This window comes from Callospermophilus lateralis, chromosome 7, assembly GCF_048772815.1.
Source record: "Callospermophilus lateralis isolate mCalLat2 chromosome 7, mCalLat2.hap1, whole genome shotgun sequence".
Taxonomy (NCBI): domain Eukaryota; kingdom Metazoa; phylum Chordata; class Mammalia; order Rodentia; family Sciuridae; genus Callospermophilus; species Callospermophilus lateralis.
The window spans coordinates 35,934,106-35,953,829 of NC_135311.1; the positions used below are offsets into that span (position 1 = coordinate 35,934,106).

The following is a 19,724-nucleotide window of genomic DNA, read 5'->3' on the forward strand; positions in this document are numbered from 1 at the left end:
ACTCATGATCCTCTTGCCTCAGCCTCCAGAGCCACTGTGATTAAAGGTTTGTGCCCTGCTGCACCTGGTCTATTGCATGACTTTTTTTAAAAAATATTTTTTATTTGTCAATGGACCGATATTTTATTTATTTGTATATGGTGCAGAGAATTAAACCCAGTGCCTCACACATGCTAGGCAAGTGCTCTATCACTGAGCCACAACCCCAGCCCCTATTCCATGATATTTATTTATTTATTTATTTTTATTAGTTGCTTATGACAATACAATGATCTTGACATATCATACATTTGAATCAAATGGGGTATGATTTTTAATGAGTCCTATAGGTGGTAAATGCTAGTGAAGTTCAGAGAAAGGAGAGAGAATTATCAGCCTGAAAGGTAAGTGGTATTCTCATGGAGGATGCAGACTTGATCTGGACCTTAAAAATGAATGGGCTGAAGAAAATTCAAAAGAGGAGGACTTTTCAGGCACATTGGCTTTAAACAGAAATGTAGTGGCAGATCACAACAAGACATATTCTTTGACAGTGTTTGGGAAGGAAAAATTTTAAAAGATTGTACAGAACTGAATGCCACACTAGTAAGTATGAACTTAAATCTTGAAGAAAGTGAGAGTGCTTTCAGATAGTGAGACAGAATGACAAAAGTGAACAATATTTCCCATGCCTTAGGTATTCCTCAGCACCAGGAGAGGGGCTTGGATCCTGAATCGTGTAGGGGACTATGGATATCCTTTCGATGTGGTACACTTTTCTCGACTTAAACATCTTATATCAAAGATATGCGGTCAAGCATTAACAAGTACATTTTTGGAAAAACGTATGAATCAAAGATTTGATCATGAAATGTTTGGCCTGAAGCCTAAACACAGGTATGTTCTCAGGATGGGAATGGGGTTGGTAATAGCCAAGGCATAAGAATAAGGACTGTTCACACAGGCAATAAAGCTACCTCTACCCATACATTAAGAAAACATTTAAAAAATGGTTTTTACCTATCAACCACAGAAGATCAAGATCTGCTGGTCTCATTCTCATTGACATTAGCCATTTTCTTATTCTGTCAGGTATCAGTTCTTTTTATATAGTGCCCAACAACTAATAAACATGAAATAGAGGGCAATGCCTCATTTAGTTATTCAACAAATATGGGGTATCTGTTGTGAGCAAGGCATTATATTGGGCATGAAAATACAGAGAGAAAAGACATAATAATAAAAATAACACCCTGCCCTTTTTTTAAAAAAAAATTTTGACAGGATCTTGCTAAGTTGTAAATGGGACCTCTCCAAGTTCTCAGGCTGGACTCAGACTTTTTTAAAAATATTTTTTAGTTGTCAATGGACCTTTTTTTATTTATTTATATGCGATGCTGAGAATCGAACCCAGTGCCTTGCACATGCTAGGCAAGTGCTCTACCACTGAGCCACCACCCTAGCCCCCACACCTTGCCTTTTTTTGAAGACTTTTTAAATAGAAGCACAGCGATGAGCATATATATTATCTCATTTAATCCTCACAAATGGCCTTATGGGTCAGTGCCATTTTTATGTCTACTTTACACATATAAAATATTGAAACTTAGAGAAACTAAGTAATTTGCCCAAAGGCAACATGAGTAACAAATGGAAGACTTCAGAAATGAATCTTACCTTAAATATACAAATGAAAAGACAGACAACAGAATATGACAAAAAATGAATAGAATGCAATAAGAGTCTAAAGAATGAGTTCTTATATAGCCAAAGGTTCATTATGAAAGAATTTCTATATACTGACTTTAAATAACTTTTTTCTGTCCAACTTTTTATTTTTGAAAATGTTCAGATCTACAGAAAAGTAGCATAATAATAAATGCATTGAACATCCTTATATTTTACCTAGATTCACCTATCATAATAGTTTGCTATATTTGCCTTTTCTCTCTTCCCTCATGAAAGATAGATCCAAACAATATGTAGTATACATACATACTTAAGTACACATTTTTTTCTGAAAGTAAAAATCATTAAGACATACCCCCCCAAAAGGGCATTCCTCTATATACCAGAATACAATTATCACATTTCAGAAATTTAACATTGATAAAATACATTTTCTAAAATGTTGGCATATTCAGAGTTCCACAGATGTCCCAATAATATTCTTTTCTTTTTTTTTTTTCTTTTGGTACTGGGGATTGAATCCCAAGAGTCACTTTACCACTGAGTTATATCCCCAGCCCTATTTATTTTTTATTCTGAGATAGGGTTTCACTAAGTTGCTTGGGGCCTTGCTAAATTGCTGAGGCTGGCCAAAACTTAAAATCCTCCTGACTCAGCCTCCCAAGTTGCTGGGATTACAGGCATGCATTACTGCAATCAACCCAATAATCTTCTTTATAATAAGCTTTTCTTTTTCTCTTCTACATCCAGAATCCTAAAAAATGTTAATCACAGCATTTCATTTAGTTGTCATGTCTTTTTTAACTTGAAATAATAATTCTCTATCCTTCTTTTTTTTCATACTAGGTATTGAAACTAGGAGTGCTTTACTACTGAGCTACATCTGCAATTCTTTTAATTTTTTTTTTTTGAGACAGGTCTCAGTAAGTTGCTAAAGCTATCTTCCAACTTGTAATCCTCCTGCCTCAGCCTCCAGAGTCACTGGGCTTATAGGCATGCACCACCATGCTTGGCCATTCATTTTTTTTTAATATGGACTTTATTCTCTTCCTCCTCCTTCTCCTTCTCTTCTTCCTCCTCTCCTCTCCCCACATCTTCTTCCTCCTACTCTTATTTCTTTTTCTTCTCCTTCTTCTTTCCAAGGCATGGTTTTTGTAGAATATATCTAAATTTTGAGTTGCATTGTATCTTAGCATATATACTACATAAGTGATATTGTCTTCTTAGTGAATCCCATCAGGACCCACATGATGTCAGTTTATTCCATATTAATGATGCTAAATTTGATTGTGTTTAAAAAAGTGGCTCTTCCATGTTTCTCCAGTATAAAGATATTTTCCCCTTGAAATTAATTAGTGGGATGATACTGGGACACTGTGTTCCCTAATAACTTTTCATTCAATTATTTAAGCATGAATATCTTTTGTAGTTGCAAAACAAATTGAGGTTTTATTGAATAATAAAAGATAGGCAAATAGGGTCAGCATGTAGCATTCTAATTGTAATAGCTTAGAATAGCAAAAGGCACATAATACCCTGAGAGTTGCACACAATCTGGTATTCCTAGACTTATATGGCAAAGCTAGAAGAGTAGTTGAATACATCTCTAGGTCTATCAGGCATGAAATCTTTTGTATGCTCTGCTAAATAAAAAGTATGAGGGCTGGGGATTTAGCTCAGTGCTTGCCTAGAACACACAAGGCTCTGAGTTTGGTCCTTAGTCCTGAGGCAGGGGAACAAAAAAAAAAGTTTGGAATGAAGATAGCAAATCCATTCAAGTGAGTGACATATTAATAATAAGTCTATAATCTATTTTAGAATGACCAGGCATGTGTCACTGCACCTGACTGAATAATATTCTTTATAGATTTTTTTCTTTTCTAAATCAAAGGATCCTAAAATCTTGTTTATTTGCCTTGCTTATTCCAAGGCAAATGGTATAGAGGGGAGATGAGAAGGGAGCCTTAAAGACAACTGTAATTGTTCAGGAGAGACAGTAAACAAAACTATTCTAGGAATTCTTTTTTAAGAGAGAAAGAACATAGGCTTGGTGAGCAGATATGAGTCAGTTTTGTGGCTTAGGCAACTATATGGATGGTGATACTGCTAGTGAAAAAGAATAGGCTTAGAGAGGAAGATGAAATCGTGAGGTTGGAATGCAGAACAGAATCTTCCTAAAGGTTAAGAATCAAAGCAAAATTTGATTCAACAAATCAGGTAAAGTTGTAAAACGTATAATATTCCTGAGGCTAGGCCAGGAAGATGATAGGATGAGGGTTCTCAGAGCCTGCTGACTTAAGTTCAGGAATTAAGACTGTTTTAAAACTGAATCAAGGGGCTAGGACTGTGGCTCAGTGGTAGAGCACTCGCCCAGCATGTGTGGGGCACTGGGTTTGAGCCTCAGCACCCCATAAAGATAAATAAATAAAGGTACTGACCATCTACAACTAAAAAATAAAGATTATTTTTTAAAAAAACTGAATCAAGACTTTTTTTCTAAAGACCCAAGATACTGGAAACCTGATTTATTTATTTTGATACTCTTATTCCATGCTGTCTCTAGAAAACACTACTTAACATGTCCAAAGTATTCCAAGAGAGTTTATAGAAACTATTTTGATAGAAATTCTAAAATCCTATGCTGCATAACATCAGTCAAGTCATTTAATTTCTCTAGACCTCAGTTTCTTCATTCATACAACCTGGATAATGACATCTATCCTACCTGCTTCATAGAGTTTGTGTGACTGTCAAATAAGTTAATACGTGGAAATGTAATTTAAACTCTAAATTGCTGTACATATGTAATTTATTACACAGTTTGGAAAATGAACGTCTAAGTCTACCTCTTGGGCCTTTGGAATTAGAAATGAAACAATATTAACAGCCAAGTTTTGTCATATTAATTGATATATGAACAGAAACTACTGGCCTATGGCCTTAAGATACCACAGAGCATTATTATAACTTGAGAAACCACATATGCACTCCTCAAAAAAGACTCTTGTTCCTTCACTTTGGGGATTGAAGGTATTGCCTTCCCCTTTCAGTGACTTCCAGGGTTCAGCCTTTTCAGTCTTGTGTCCTGAAAAGCTGATATAAAGTAAAACTGGTGTAAAGTGGGACTTTTCCAAATTTCACAGGTAAACTGAGGGGAAACCATTGATGTATTGTTTAACCACCTCCACCAAAGCAAAAATTTACTTACATGATTTATTTCTCTCTTTCCCTTTCTTTCCATCTCTCGGTCACTCTCATTTCTCATTCTCTTCATCTTTATTGTCACATGTAGAGCTCTGAGCCAGCATCCAACAGTAAATGATGATCTGCCTAACCGTATAATTTCTGGCTTGGTGAAGGTGAAAGGAAATGTGAAGGAATTCACAGAAACAGCTGCCATATTTGAGGATGGCTCCAGAGAGGATGACATTGATGTTGTTATCTTTGCAACAGGCTATAGCTTTGCCTTTCCTTTTCTTGAAGATTCTATCAAAGTGGTCAAAAATAAGATATCCCTATATAAAAAAGTTTTCCCCCCCAACCTAGAAAAGCCAACTCTTGCAATCATAGGCTTGATTCAACCCTTAGGAGCCATTATGCCGATTGCAGAGCTCCAAGGACGCTGGGCTACTCAAGTATTTAAAGGTAAGAGACAATAAAAATTCATTACTTAATTACTTGGTGATGTTTAATTATGTTTCTGTGCTTGCTTTTAAAAAGCAGTATGTTTGACCCAAATCTTGAGGGCTGCATAATATCTAGCACAAAGTTAGTACTAGAAAACTTATTTTTAAGTGAATCTTATGTACTAATTTATAACCATAGACATATCTTAGAATCATCTGGGATATTTTCCCAGCTTAGGCATGCTTTGATCTCACCCCTGGTGATACTTATTCAGTAAATGTGGGTGGGGCAGGCACAATTTTTGACAAAATTGTTCCCTAGTTAATTCCAATGTGTACTTCAGATTAGAATCCACTCATCTAAATTTTAGACAATTGGATATATTTGTGAAGTAAAAGAATTTCATCTTTCATTATGGAGAATGTCAAATATAGAAATGGTGTGACTTAATTTCATACAATAAGTTAACACTTGGTAGGAGATTAATCCAGAATGTAGAATATTCAACTTTCAAATCCTTACATCCCACCCCCATTTATGTCCCCTCTTTCAGTTTTGGCCAGAAGTACATAAGGAAAAAAAAAACTTTGAGCTTTGGAATAGTAGGCTCAATATGAGTCAGCAGATGATAAGGGTTGTTTAAATCTAGCGTCATCCCAGAACATCATAATTGTTCTCTAAACTGGTCAGATTACCAACTAAAGACATTGTAAAAGTGAAACTGTAATTCACTGAATAAGGAGAAAGATAAGAATGGTTTAAGGAATGTGAAAACATATCATTTGAAATACAAATAAAGTTACTGGAGAAGTTTAGGCTAAAGAAGTTAATATCTGAGAGTTCTCTTCAAATATTTGAAGGGATACTCATTGGATAAGATTTAGATTTACTTAGTAGAGCAAAAAGTCAAACTAGAACCAAGGAATGAAATTTTGAGGGTTGCATAATAGCAGCTTAACATTAAAAAAAACACATTTTTTCTTTTTTTTGTCCATATAAATTTTTTTTTAATTTGTTTTTTTAGATATACATGTCAATAGGCTGTATCTTGACACATTATATATTAATGGAGTGCAACCCATTCCAATTTGGATCCCATTCTTGTGGTTGAACATGCTATGCAGTTACACTAGTTGTGTATTTATATGTAAGCATAGGAAAGTTACATCTATTTAATTCTACTGTCTTTCTTATTCTCAGTCCTTCATTTCCCTTTGTCTAATCCAGTGAACTTCTATACTTTCCTCCCTATACCACCTTGTTATGGGTTAGCATCCACATATCAGAGAGTACTTTAGCCTTTGGTTTCTTGAGACAGGTTTATTTATTTATTTCATTTAGCATGAAATTCTCCAGTTCCATTCACTTAATGCCAAATGCCATAATTTGATTTGTCTTTATGACTGAGTAATATTCCATTGTGTATATATTCCACACTTTGTTCATTCATCTGTTGATGGCACATAGTTTGGTTCCATAGCTTTGCTATTGTGAATTGAGCTGCTATAAATATTGATGTGGCTGCGTCACTGTAGTGTGCTGATTTTAAGTCCATTGGTTATAAGCCTAGGAGTGGGATGACTAGGTCAAGTGGTGGTTCCATTCCAAGTTTTCTGAGGACTCTCCATAACTGCTTTTCAGATTGGTTAGCACCAGTATGCAGTTTCACCAGCAATGTGAATATACATTTCTCCCCACATTCTTGCTGACTTTTATTGTTACTTGTATTCTTGATAACTGCCATTCTGACTGAAGTGAGATGAACTCTCAAGTGTGGTTTTAAGTGGCATTTCTCTAATTGCTAGAGATACTGAACATTTTTCCGTATATTTTTGACCATTTGCATTTCTTCTTCTGTGAGTTGCCTGTTCAGTTTTTTTGCCCATTGATTGGGTTATTTGGGTTTTTCTGTGTGTGTGTGTGTGTGTGTGTGTGTGTGTTAAGTTTCTTGAGTTCTTTGTATATCCTGGAGATTAATGCTTTCTCTGAGGTGCAGATGGTAAAAAAAGGCTCTTTGTTCAAGTTCTTGATTGTTTCCTTTGCTGTGAAGAAGCTATTTAGTTTAATACCATCCCATTTATTGATTCTTGATCTTATTTCTTGAGCTTTATAAGTTTTATTAAATCATTTCCTGAGCTGACATGATGGAGAGTTCAGCCTACTTTTTCTTCTAGTAGATGCAGGATCTCTGGTCTAATGCCTAGGTGAACGAAAACTTTTCCTATCAACCAGTGCCCTTTCAAGATGGATTGGGCTGCCTCTGAAATTGTAAAGAATTCAAACATCATAGGAAAAGAATGTCACATGGCTAGATGGCCATTAGAACAGAGGTTAATGGAGGAGAGTTAAGCCTCATAATAGAGAGAAACCATGTGACTTTGTAGTTTCTTTCTAAAGAAGAAACTCTTTGATGCTATAATAATAAAATCTGCTGTCAATACTAGTGTTTAATTGAAACTATTCAGTGTAGTGTTTTTGTTGGAATTATAGCTGACTTTTGCCAGTGAAGATTTTCATGGTAGCAGAGGGGGAAAAATGCAATAGTATCATAGTTGATAGGCAAAAACCATCTTTCCAAATGTCTGCCATTTCTTAATTCCTTACAGTCTATGCAGTAGGTCATGTGCTATTTGAGAGCAATGGACCACCAATCAAATGTAAGTAACCCATGAGGTTGGCTTAATCCTAGTCATATTAAATTGATATTTTAATTAGATCAATTATGTAAGGGGAGAAAGTTTCATTAAAATAGGTCAGAGCATCTTAGTATACTTGAAGCAACTGGGACTCTTATTCCAGGCCCAAGTGACTTGCTAAGAGGAATTGGGAACATGAGTATTTGGAAGAATCTGCATTATAGATATGAGAGTAGGTGATCTGAAGGGAAATGTAAAAAAAAAAAAATCTTAGCTTCTCATGGTAGCGGACACCTAGCGCACATTCTTCCAACTTTTGCAAAGATGGAATCTTCAGAAGAACCCCTATGACTTTATCAAACTTTCAACATGAACCCTGAGTTTTTTACTCTAGCTACAGCTTACCTGGGTCTACTTACCAAATTCTTGTCTTTCTTATCCCTGAATTCTATCTTCACTGTGCCAATTTCAAACCTTTCAGATGAACTAGTTTCTCCCAGTATTTCATGCCTGCCCAACTCAGCCTGTCCTCTTCTTTGGTCTGTCCTCTCCCTACCAACTCCCATTTTTCTTCTTTCTTTGTTCTCTGCAATTATTGCCCTCTTGCAAAGAAAAATATTCCATCCTTTTCTAGAGCACTGAACCTGGAACCTTACCATGGATAAAATCAAGTTTCTTTGTTCTTTGCCTGTTTTGCAGTTCTCACAAGAGCTCTCATTCAGCAACTTTCTTTCCTTGGAAACCATATCAAGTTATATCAATTCTTGTTATATCACAAGAATTGTGATATAACAAGTTATATCACAAGAAGGTATTACATCATAGGACGACATTCAGGTTCTGCCACAGATTGTTATAATCTGCTTTTTCAGGTCCATCTTGCACTAATCTTTACCACACATCCAGTTTTCTAGAAGCACTAGATGACTTACCCACTAAGCAGCAAATATAGGAGATACCCTTGTACCTGATATTCTTTCTTGGTATGCCCTCCCTTTAATTCCTGTTTATACAGGATAAACTTATGCATATGTTGTCCCTCCTTTCTTAGTATATTGAAAGCTCTTTAAATAAAATAATCATGTTTATGTGCCTTTCCATTCCAAGGCTAGACCAATGCTTAGCATATAGGAGGTATCTCATAAATGCCAGGTCAAATGAATACAGTATGGCCTTCATGCAAATGAAGTTCTAAATTCTGTTGTAGAAACTTCTGAAGAGCGCAGCTTATCAACTCCCTTGGCCAATTTCTAGTCATGTTAAAAGGCTGGACTGGTCCAGAAGGCCTGAATGGTGGCCATATCTCTTTTCTCTTGTAACATTATACAAAAATGTGCAGGGGCAAGTTAGGATTACAGAAAGTCAGGATTACACAAATACAACATGCCTTACTCTGAGAATAGATTGAAAGGCCCATTACCATAGAGCTTAATTTAGGCTCTCTTTGTTCCCACATTGTCTTGAGACCCTTGGAAAATAAACTTCAATTCCTCACTGTTCTTCAATAACACTGTTCAGCTAACATTTACTGATCTCTTAGTATGTATGATCTCCTAGGTGCTGGAGATGCAAACATGACCAAACAGAAAATCCCTATTTTTTTTCCTTTTTATTTTTATTTGTTCTAATTAGTTATACATGATAGCAGAATTCATGGAGCACAACTTTCTCTGGTTGTACACAATGTAGTGTTGCACCACATGTGCAGTTATACATGTACCTAGGGAATGATGTTCATCTCATTCCACCATCTTTTCTACCCCCATGCCCCCTCCCCTTCCCTCTCTCCCCTTTGCCCAATCAAAGTTCCCCCATTCTCCACACACACCCACTCCCGTTACAGGCCAGCATCCAATTATCAGAGAGAACATTTGGCTTTTGGTTTTTTGGGATTGGCTTATTTCACTTAACATGATATTCTCCAACTCCATCCATTTACCTGCAAATGCCATAACTTTATTCTCTTTTAATGCTGAGTAATATTTCATTGTGTATATGTAACAGTTTTTTTTATCCATTCATCTCTTGAAAGGCATCTAGGTTGGTTCCACAGTTTAGCTATTGTGAACTGAGCTGCTATGAACATTGATGTGGCTATATCATTATAGTGTGCTGATTTTAAGTCCATTGGGTATAGACTGAGGAGTGGGATATATAGAACTAAGAGTCATAGAAGGAAGACAAACAAGTAAACAGACATTTACTGTGTTCATTCACTTCACAGATATTTACTGCATCCTAAGCAGATGTTTTAGTAGCAATGTAGAGGAGCTATTATGGGAACAATGGACAACAAGTACCCAATGCTCCTATGACTATATATATACTAAAAGAAAAAAAATTGAGAAGAATAAGAGTGGGAAAATCACCAATATTTATATAAAGTTAGGGTAAAATGACAAAGAAATTGAGTTCTGGGTATTGTAAGTAACTGAGAATGTTGGGAAATAATGTTATAAGAATTAAGGGAAATGAAGCTAGGAGTATTTACAGAGGTGATATCAAGAACTTGGTTGCCATGCAATAAGTCTGTATTTAATGTAGGCAACAGAGAACCACTGAAGTATTCTAGCTGGGAGAGGAGTACTCAAATCAGATTTGTAATTTATAATACATTTCAGAGGGAGTAAAATGGGAAGTAGTTCAGTTTAAAGACGGCATGAGGCCTTTAAACCAAGGAAATAGCAATCTAAATGAATAGGAGGAGACAAACTTGGATGAAACTTCACAGATACCTTTGAAAGGATTTGGTGACAGAATCCATGCTGGAAATAAGAGAGAAAAGAATCTGCCCAGGTGCTGTGGCCATTAATGTAAACTATGAATATAAAAGGGTAGGGAGCAAGATTTGAAGGAGGGAGATAAGAAATATGATACAATATGTGTCTAAACAAGGTAATACTGAAAGTTAATAAATTCAAAGAGAACTGCATCACAGAATGTTGTAAATATCTTTATCTGTCCATCAAATTTAATAGTTTAAGAACTGACTGCCTCTCACCACCAAGAAATAGACCACCGCCCCCTCCTCCTCCATAAAGTTTCTAGCTAATAAATGCAAAACTTGTGCCTGTACCCTGTAAGAAGTAATTGGAAATCAGTTCTCAAAATGTACTCCTTGAGCATCCTAAAAGACCTGTGATTAATTTCAAAGGAAACATACCCATGCTTCCTTTTTGATTTATAAGTCATATAGCTAAATTAGGAAAACACATTAAAAAAAAAGTAGGCTCTGAGTGTTGAATTTCTTACTTCTGTGTTTCAAGAGGGGCATATCAGGATAGGGAAACCAGATGGCAGAGAACATGAAATCTTTTATAGAAGGAACCTATGCAGGTTAGTCTGATAATAAGAAGACTTAAAAGTACTTATGACAGGTGCTTTTCACATTTTAAGTCCTGTCAATTATTAAAATTCAATTATGTGGCTCCAGAAGAAAGAACTAGGTCCAGTGGTATAAGTTGTATAGAAGTAGATTTGGGGGTCAGTACAAAAAATAATGTTCCAGCAACTACATTGGTCAATTATATCATCTTCTTAGAAGGTAGTGAGATCTCCAAGTCAAGAGACTTTTAAAGAAGAATGAGATAACCACCTGATATTGTATTGTAGAGAGACGGATTGTACTAAGTAAGATACATTCCCATTCTGAAATTCTACATACCAGAATTTATATAGAGAGTAACATTTTTTAGGATTGTGGCTCAAATTTTGTACAAGGCATAGTATCTACATATCTGGCTGGGCATAATGCTATATATGAGGGCAAAAGGCTAATTGTTTGAGCTAGAGTTGTTTATACAGACTTAAATGTGATTCTGCCTTTGTCTAGTCTAGATATAGAAAATTATCCTTGGTGTTAAATCATAATACAGGAACTGTATGTACATTAGTGCTTAAATTTATTTGTCAAGATTGGGTATATGAGTTGCCTTTGGCCTTACTCCCCTCCCCACCACCACAAACTCTTATTCAATAAAAGAGTTAGAGGGAGTAAAATGGGAAGTAGATCAGTCAAAGTAAGATCTCATGAGGCCTTTCAACCAACGTGAGGCTTATCTTCCATAATATTTTAGCATAAAATGTGATTGAGAGTTTACGTTTACTTCCTTCATTCTCTCTTGTATAAAATACTTTTGTTATTAAGATATTTGTACAGGTGTTTCTCCACTCCCCTTCCTTTTTTGAGATGGGGTTTTACTACATGGCTCAGGCTGATTGAACTCCTGGACCCAAGTTATCCTCCAACTTCAGCCTTCAAAGTGCTGGAATTATAGGCATGCATCACCACACTTGACTTGCCTTTTGACTTTGTACCTCATGTTTTCATGTGATTTTAAGGCCATCTGTCATTTCCTTGTGTCCATATTTAATTTACCAACTCAAAGACGATGTTAAGGAGGAGGCTGAGTACAGCAAATATATTCCAAAGACAAAGCAGAATAAACTATGCATATTGATACAGGTGAATATTCCTTAGGACCAGAGGTTTTGAACTTCATATATTTTCAGATTTTGAAATATCTACATATACATAATGACCTATCTTGGAGATAAAACCCAAGTCTAAAAATAAAATTTACTTAGTTTTCATATGCACCTTACACAACATAGCCAGAAGGTATTTTATACAATAGTTTTAGTGTGCCTGTGTTTTGGACATGACCTATCATGAGGTCATGTGTAGAATTTTCTTCTTATGGTATCTGTCAGTGTTCAAAGAATATTGGGTTTTGGAGCATTTCAAATTTCTGTTTTTTGAGATTATTTATGTTCAACTTATTATATTTTGGTTATGGAAGGATCAAGTGATCAAGCAAACTGTAATCTCTCTGAGTATAGAAAATTATTCTATATTTCTTTGAATTCTCCATAGCACAGTAATTATTAATAGGATCATTGTTTCTACTGAGGTAATTTATATTTAAAAATTTTCTCTTTAGGGTTAAAGAAATTGCCCTCACAAAGTGAAATGATGGCAGATATATCTAAGACTCAAGAGGAAATGGCAAAAAGGTAAGAAATTCTCCCAAGAAGATGTCTGGTAACTTTTCCTACTAATTTCTTAATAAGAACAATATTTTACTACATTTAGTTTCCTCTTGTTAATTTGAGAATTCTGATTATATTGTGATGAAAAGGGGAATAATAGTTTGTGACAACAGAATGGGGAAATAGTACTAGCAGTTTCAATGTGGAGGGAAAGGTGAGAAAATTCAAGAAAGTGTATAAAGGCTATGTTTAGGATCTAAAAGAAAAGTTAGATAGGAAAAAGTTCATTGAGAAGAAAAATCAGGTATATCATTTTGGGGAGGATTACTTGAAGTATTATAAAACTATGTTGAATTAATGATAATTTCAAATCTTTAAGTAGATTCACAAATCTGAAGTGACTAATTTGCTGGCTATCATCAGGTAGACAGCACACACAGATTACAGTGGCTGAGCGTAAAAACTCCATGTGATTTGGTAAAGTAGTAACGTCAACTGGCTGCTTTAGTACTTTGGTGAACACAATGATTTGGCAGTCTGAATTTTAGAACTTGAGCTCAAATCCCAAGGTTGTTTTTATGTGGAAATTGATTGTTGCAGGCCCCAAAATGGTGGTTTTCTGCAATTGACTATACTAGCATGATTCTCCCCTATCTTAGAAGAAGAGAAAGTAACTTTTTATTTAATCTTCTTATCCTTACCCGGTGCTCTCCTATTTTCCTCCCCTCTTTCATTGCTAAAGGTCTATAGTAAAGTTTCTACATCCTGTGCTCTCAGGCCTCTCCCTTTGCTTCCCCAAGTCCCTGTATTTTCAACTTGCCTCCTTACTCCTAAAATTGTTCCCTTGAAGGTCATCCATGACCAGGTTCCTTTCTCTTACTACTGAGCTTGGCACTTTTAAGCATTTTCCCTTCTTAGAGGGCTTTCTTTCCTTTCTTTTCTGGCACTAAATTCTCTTATTTGGACTTTCCTGCTCTCTTTATTTTGACTTATGCTTGTCCAACCACCTTCTTACTGTGAGCGGTCCCCAAGGATATAATTTAAACTTTATTGAAGGTTGACAGTTTACACACATTCAGTATTTCATGTGCTTGAAGCTTATTTAATCCTCATAACAACCCCACAAGGCTGGAACTAGTGAATCTGTGAAACCTTCATAAAAACTCCAGTTCTTGACATACTACTATAAGATAAATAAATGCACATGTAAAAACACCTGAATTAATATAATCTCCAGAAAGGAAAGCTCTCAGATTCTTTCCTGTTTCATCTCTTCAAAACTCCAGCCCCATTTTGATAGGTACTAGTTGACCATCTATCAGTTCTTCCAGAATCCATCTCAAGAATTCTACCAAAAATTTATTTTCTAATCATTTTTTCCTGTCTCTGTTTTTGGATTCCTCAATTAGCTTAATTTAACTTTTACTTACTTTGTGTTCCATTGTTCTTTTCATTATAGAAAATAAAAGTGAAAGTCTCCTAGTCACACTTCTTCCATATATTTTACTGTAACTGTATTTTCCCACTAAAAAGTCTTTTTAGCTCTCCAAATCTGCACTTGGTATAATCATTCAACTTGGCTCCATTGGGAGGACCACTTCTTCTTGTAGGATAAGTCACTCTCCAGGGACCTTTCAGGATTCCAAATTAACATTTTCACTGGGAAGCTCTGATCTGTGGACACCCCTCACCCATCTCATGACCACTGCCCTCACAAAGTAATTGAGAATCCCATGCTTGAGGATTGGAGTGAGTTCTTTCTTTTTCATCAGAGTCTTCGGTATCTGGAATGCTGTCCATTCTTGTTTTCTACTAATTTAGACAACAACCACAAATATTCTATGTCCATTCTTGCTTTATTCCTTCACTTTGCTGCTGTTCCCTGATTTAAAATACTTTTTCTTTGTTCTCACCTATATCTTTCAATTCTTCAATGGCCCTTATTTTATTTTATTTTTTTTATTGGTTGTTCAAAACATTACAAAGCTCATGACATATCATCTTTCATACATTTGATTCAAGTGGGTTATGAACTCCCATTTTTACCCCAAATACAAATTGCAGAATCACAGCGGTTACACATTCACATTCAATGGCCCTTTTTAAACTACCCTTTTTTTACATTTCTATGTAGCAGTCCGACTCATAATACCCTTTTATGTTCTGTTACGTACACAACGATCTTTTCTCTTCTAATGTATTATAAGATTTCTAAGAATGGTGACAAATATCATCTTTCTTCACTGTTTACTACAGCATGTAGCCCAATATAAAATCAATATAAGCTGAGGGTGTAGCTCAGTAGTAGAGCACTTGCCAAGCATGTGTGAGGCACTGGGTTCAATTCTCAGCACCACATATAAATAAATGAATAAAGTAAAAGTCCATCAACAACTAAAAAAAAATTTTTTTAAATCAATATAATGTGCCCCAAATCAATACAATGTGTATGGTGACTGATTGACTAGTTGATTGCCTTTTTTGATAGACCATGGCTTCTCTCTTCTCTATTTTAGGTACGTGGAAAGCCAACGCCATACCATTCAGGGAGACTACATTGATACCATGGATCAGATTGCTGATTTGGTGGGAGTCAAGCCTAATCTACTGTCTCTGGCCTTCACTGATCCCAAGCTAGCATTACAGTTATTTTTGGGACCTTGTACTCCAGCCCAGTTTCGTCTACAAGGCCCTGGAAAGTGGGATGGAGCTCGAAAAACCATCTTTACCACACATGATCGTATCAGGAAGCCTATGAAGACAAGAGTAATTAAAAAGAGTAATTCCATAGCTTTAACAAAGACAATGGGCAGGATTATGCTAGCTGTTATTTTCTTTGCAGTGATTATGGCTTATTTTTAGATGTCCCATTGTCAAAAACCTGGCTTTCATTGGGAAGCTCAATCTAGAGATGGCTTCCAAACCTAACAAGATTGAACAATTCTCAGTTTCATTTCTTAGAAATCTACTTTTGTTTCTTTCAGAAGCATTGATCCTCTTTCCATTTTTCCCTATAATGAAATCCTGTGTTTTCATTTGTGTTGATTCATCCTCCTTCCTCTTGTGATCTGTCACTTTTTCCTTTCAATAATTTCTAGACTGTGAGCTCAGGTACTCTTTTAGTCATCTTTATATTATGTCCTTGGCAGATATGTGGCCTTGTTGATTATCAAATATTATGGTGTGGACCCTAAATCAGCATCTACAAAAAAATGACTGACTTCAGGCTGGGGCTGTAGCTCAGTGGTACAGTGCTTGCCTAGCATGGGTGAGGCACTGGGTTCGATCCTCAGCACCACATAAAAATAAATAAATAAAAATTAAGGTATTGTGTCCATCTACAACTAATACACATTTAAAAAAATGACTGACTTCATGTAATTCTTCTGATAAGATTTAATTTTCTATTAAAAAGGTCAATTTTTGTTTTTAATATTATAATTAAATATACATTTTCTGAGAGATAGGAGAAATAATGGTCTTAAAATAGTTGCTTTTCTATGATAAGAAATATAAATACATAAAACATTTTGTTTTACTTACTATTCACTAATGTACTTGATAATTGGTCATTTTTATTCCTTTCCCTAAGCAACATGACTTTATTTTCTTAATAAAGAAATTAGTTTCAATCTTTTAGGCTCATAGGTTGGTCTAATAATTTAACATCTACCCGTGGGTTCTACTTGGTTGAGAAAACTGGGATATTTTTTAAGTAGCTGTCCTATCTTTTTTGATCTCTTAGTTCCCAGATTGGATCTAATCAGATTTTTAGTTTAGGAAATAAGTACCTGCCAACTATTGTAGTCAAGTCTACAAATGTGATGTTTCGTTTCCTCTTACTCTTTCTTCCACTCCTTCAAGTAAAATCTAAGTAATAAGAATTCAAAGAGGTTTTGACTAAAATGTAGGAGTATTCTAATACCCCTTTTTCTTAAATCATACAACGTAGTTCTGAAAAACAGAGCAAATAAATAGAAAGCAGGAACTTGGGTTTACATCCCAGTGCTGCCACTGATTCTGTTTTCTCATCTGTTGAAGTTTTGCTATTCTTGTTTCGTGAGAAATTGTCAGATGTCAAGCACACTGAACTCCAATAGGGAAAGGTATTGGAAGTACCAGTCAAGTGTTTATTCACAAATAGCTGTTGTGCAGTATGTTTTTAAATTTGGATTGCTGCCGATTTCTTAACTACAGGATAAATTTGAACAAGTAAAAGCACATCCAACTAATACATTAAAAAATTAGATATTTGAGATTTAGACTTCTTAATCACATAACTATTTGAACAGCTGCCTATCATTTCACCTAATTTACTTTTCGAGAACTAGAGAGCTGAAAGTTGGTATTATTCCTTAGGTCTTTTTCCTTCTGGAATCCCTATGATATAGGGTATTTGTTATCTGTGAAAGCAGATCTAAGGCTGGGGTTGTGGCTCAGCAGTAGAGTGCTAGCCTAGAACATGGAGGCCCTGGGTTCGATCCTCAGCACCGCATATAAATAAATAAAATAAAGGTAATGTGTCTAACTACAACTAAAAAACAAATATAAATTTTTTAAAAAGAAAGTATATCTAGTGTTTTTTTAAGATTTTTTTTTTAGCTATTGATAGACCTTTATTTTATTTATTTACACACGATGCTGAGAATGGAACCCAGTGCCTCACACATGCCAAGCAAGTGCGCTACCACTGAGCCACAGCGCCAGATCTACTATTTTTTAATCTACAGATTACTCTTGTTCAAAAGTAAATTTAAGCTGGGTGCAGTGGTACTTGCCTATAATCCAGCAGCTAGGGAGGCTGAGAAAGGAGGATCACGAGTTCAAAGCCAGCACCAGCAACAGCAAGGCAGTAAGCAACTCAGTGAGACCCTGCCTCTAAATAAAATACAAAAGAGGTCTGGGGATGTGGCCCAGTGGTTGAGTGACCCTAAGTTCAATCCCCGGTACCCACCACACACACACACAAAAAAAAGCAAATTGAAGGATGTGGTTGTGGCTCAGTGCAGTGCTTTCCTGTCATGTGTGAGGCCCTGGGTTACATTCTCAGCACCACATAAAATTAAATAAATAAAATAAAGGTATTTTTAAAAAGGTAAATTGAAGGTCTCTTGCTTTTTAAATTTTCTCCTTTCATAATATAAACTTGCCTCTTTTAGAATGTAAATGTATTGAATTAATAATCCCCTAATTCCTAATTATCACTAAAAACACCCCAGTTTCCTCTTTAAAGTGTGTATTTTTAAATTGACTTGACTCTCTCATTGTATGTATAACATGTTAGGTTACCCCCCAAAAAATCATTGCTTGATTTCTAAACCAAGCTGAATGTAAGATGTGAATAGGATATTGCATTCAAAACAACTCAAGATTAAAAGCCTTAGTTATTGATAAATATGTATTAATATTCTATTTATATATTTTGCTCTTCTGTTAAGATCATGCATATGTGTATATATATTTATACAAAAATTCTCCAATTATATTAAATCTGGTTGCCAAAGAAAAATGCATTCACGTAATGCCAGAGAGTAAAGAAGTACTCACAACAGAAATTGAATAAGCGTATGTCAAGGGGACACAGTAGCCATCAAATAATAAACAAATCTGAGCAATAAAATAAATAACCTACAGTTAGAACATAAGACATAAAAATACATGAGTCCATAGTGATATAAGTAAATGATTGAATAAATTAATAAATGAGATGGAACAGACAACTCTCCCATACACAAGAATTCCAAATAATTTATATAAAAATACTCTCTTGTCAAGGAGATGGAGCACAGTTGTCTACTTCTTAAATGGGCTGCATAGATGGATTCACTTCCTTTCAAAAATTACAGTATGGAAAGGGGGAAATGTGACTTCAGTGGAAAAATTCAATAAATATCACTTCAGCAAGGTGATCAAGATTAACATCAACAGCGATAAGGCATACTGAAAATATGTACCCTTGATATGATATGATGAGAAGGTTACTTTACCACTGTGGAATTCGCCCCCTAAAACCATACCCCGTTTAACCATGAGAAAAGTACTAACAATCTCAATTTGAGGAATATTCTAAAAACTGCCTGACCACTTCAAAAGTGTCAAGGTCATCAAAAACAAGGCAGTTTTGAACACAGTATAGAGAACCCTAAGGAAACTTGTCATCTAAATATAATGGGGTTTTCTGGAATGAAGAAACGATAGTAAGTAAAAATTGGTGGATATAAATAAAGTAGGCATTATAGTTAATAATAATTTGTCAATGTTGGTTTATGAGTTGTGACAAATGTACCATAATAATGTGTCAACAGTAAGGAAAACTAGGTGGGTGTATCCAAGAACTCTAATATTTTTGCAAACTTTCTTAAATCAAAAACTATTTCAAAATTTAAAAATTACTGTAAAAAAAAAGAAATGTATTAATTTGATTCAGGATTTGACCTAGAGCTACAGTCTAGAGGAATTTTCTTAGAAGAAGAACAACATTGTTTATGCCATTCATCTACATTACTATGTGTTTACCTGATTACTCACAAATTAAGTTGATTTGATAAAACATAATATAATTTACTACAGCAAATTTTACCTCCTTTGCTAAGTATTGACTGTAATTGTATTGACTGAGAAATGGTGATATAAAGTCAAAAGACAATTTCTTTAATTCACTTAGATAAGTTTTCTTGTATCTGAGAACATGAAGCCGGTAGTCCCCTCAAACAAGATTCATACTAAGGGTAGTATGTACATAAGTTTACTTAATATTGGGCCTGCCTTGTTACTTTGGCTAACCGTAATGTAGTAATAAAC

At 35.2% G+C, this 19,724-nt stretch overlaps 1 protein-coding gene and 1 long non-coding RNA gene across 2 annotated transcripts in view; one reads left to right on the plus strand and one right to left on the minus strand.

Moving 5' to 3' along the window:
- LOC143404930 (flavin-containing monooxygenase 5) overlaps positions 1–15,785 on the plus strand; it is a 39,690-nt gene extending 23,905 nt beyond the window's left edge. Inside the window, exons 6-9 of the mRNA XM_076863229.1 lie at positions 677–876; positions 4,961–5,313; positions 12,875–12,947; positions 15,440–15,785. Coding sequence (XP_076719344.1) covers positions 677–876; positions 4,961–5,313; positions 12,875–12,947; positions 15,440–15,785 — 972 coding nt within the window. The remainder of the gene's footprint in view (positions 1–676; positions 877–4,960; positions 5,314–12,874; positions 12,948–15,439) is intronic.
- LOC143404939 (uncharacterized) overlaps positions 1–19,724 on the minus strand; it is a 103,490-nt gene that overhangs the window by 80,489 nt on the left and 3,277 nt on the right. The window lies entirely within an intron of this gene.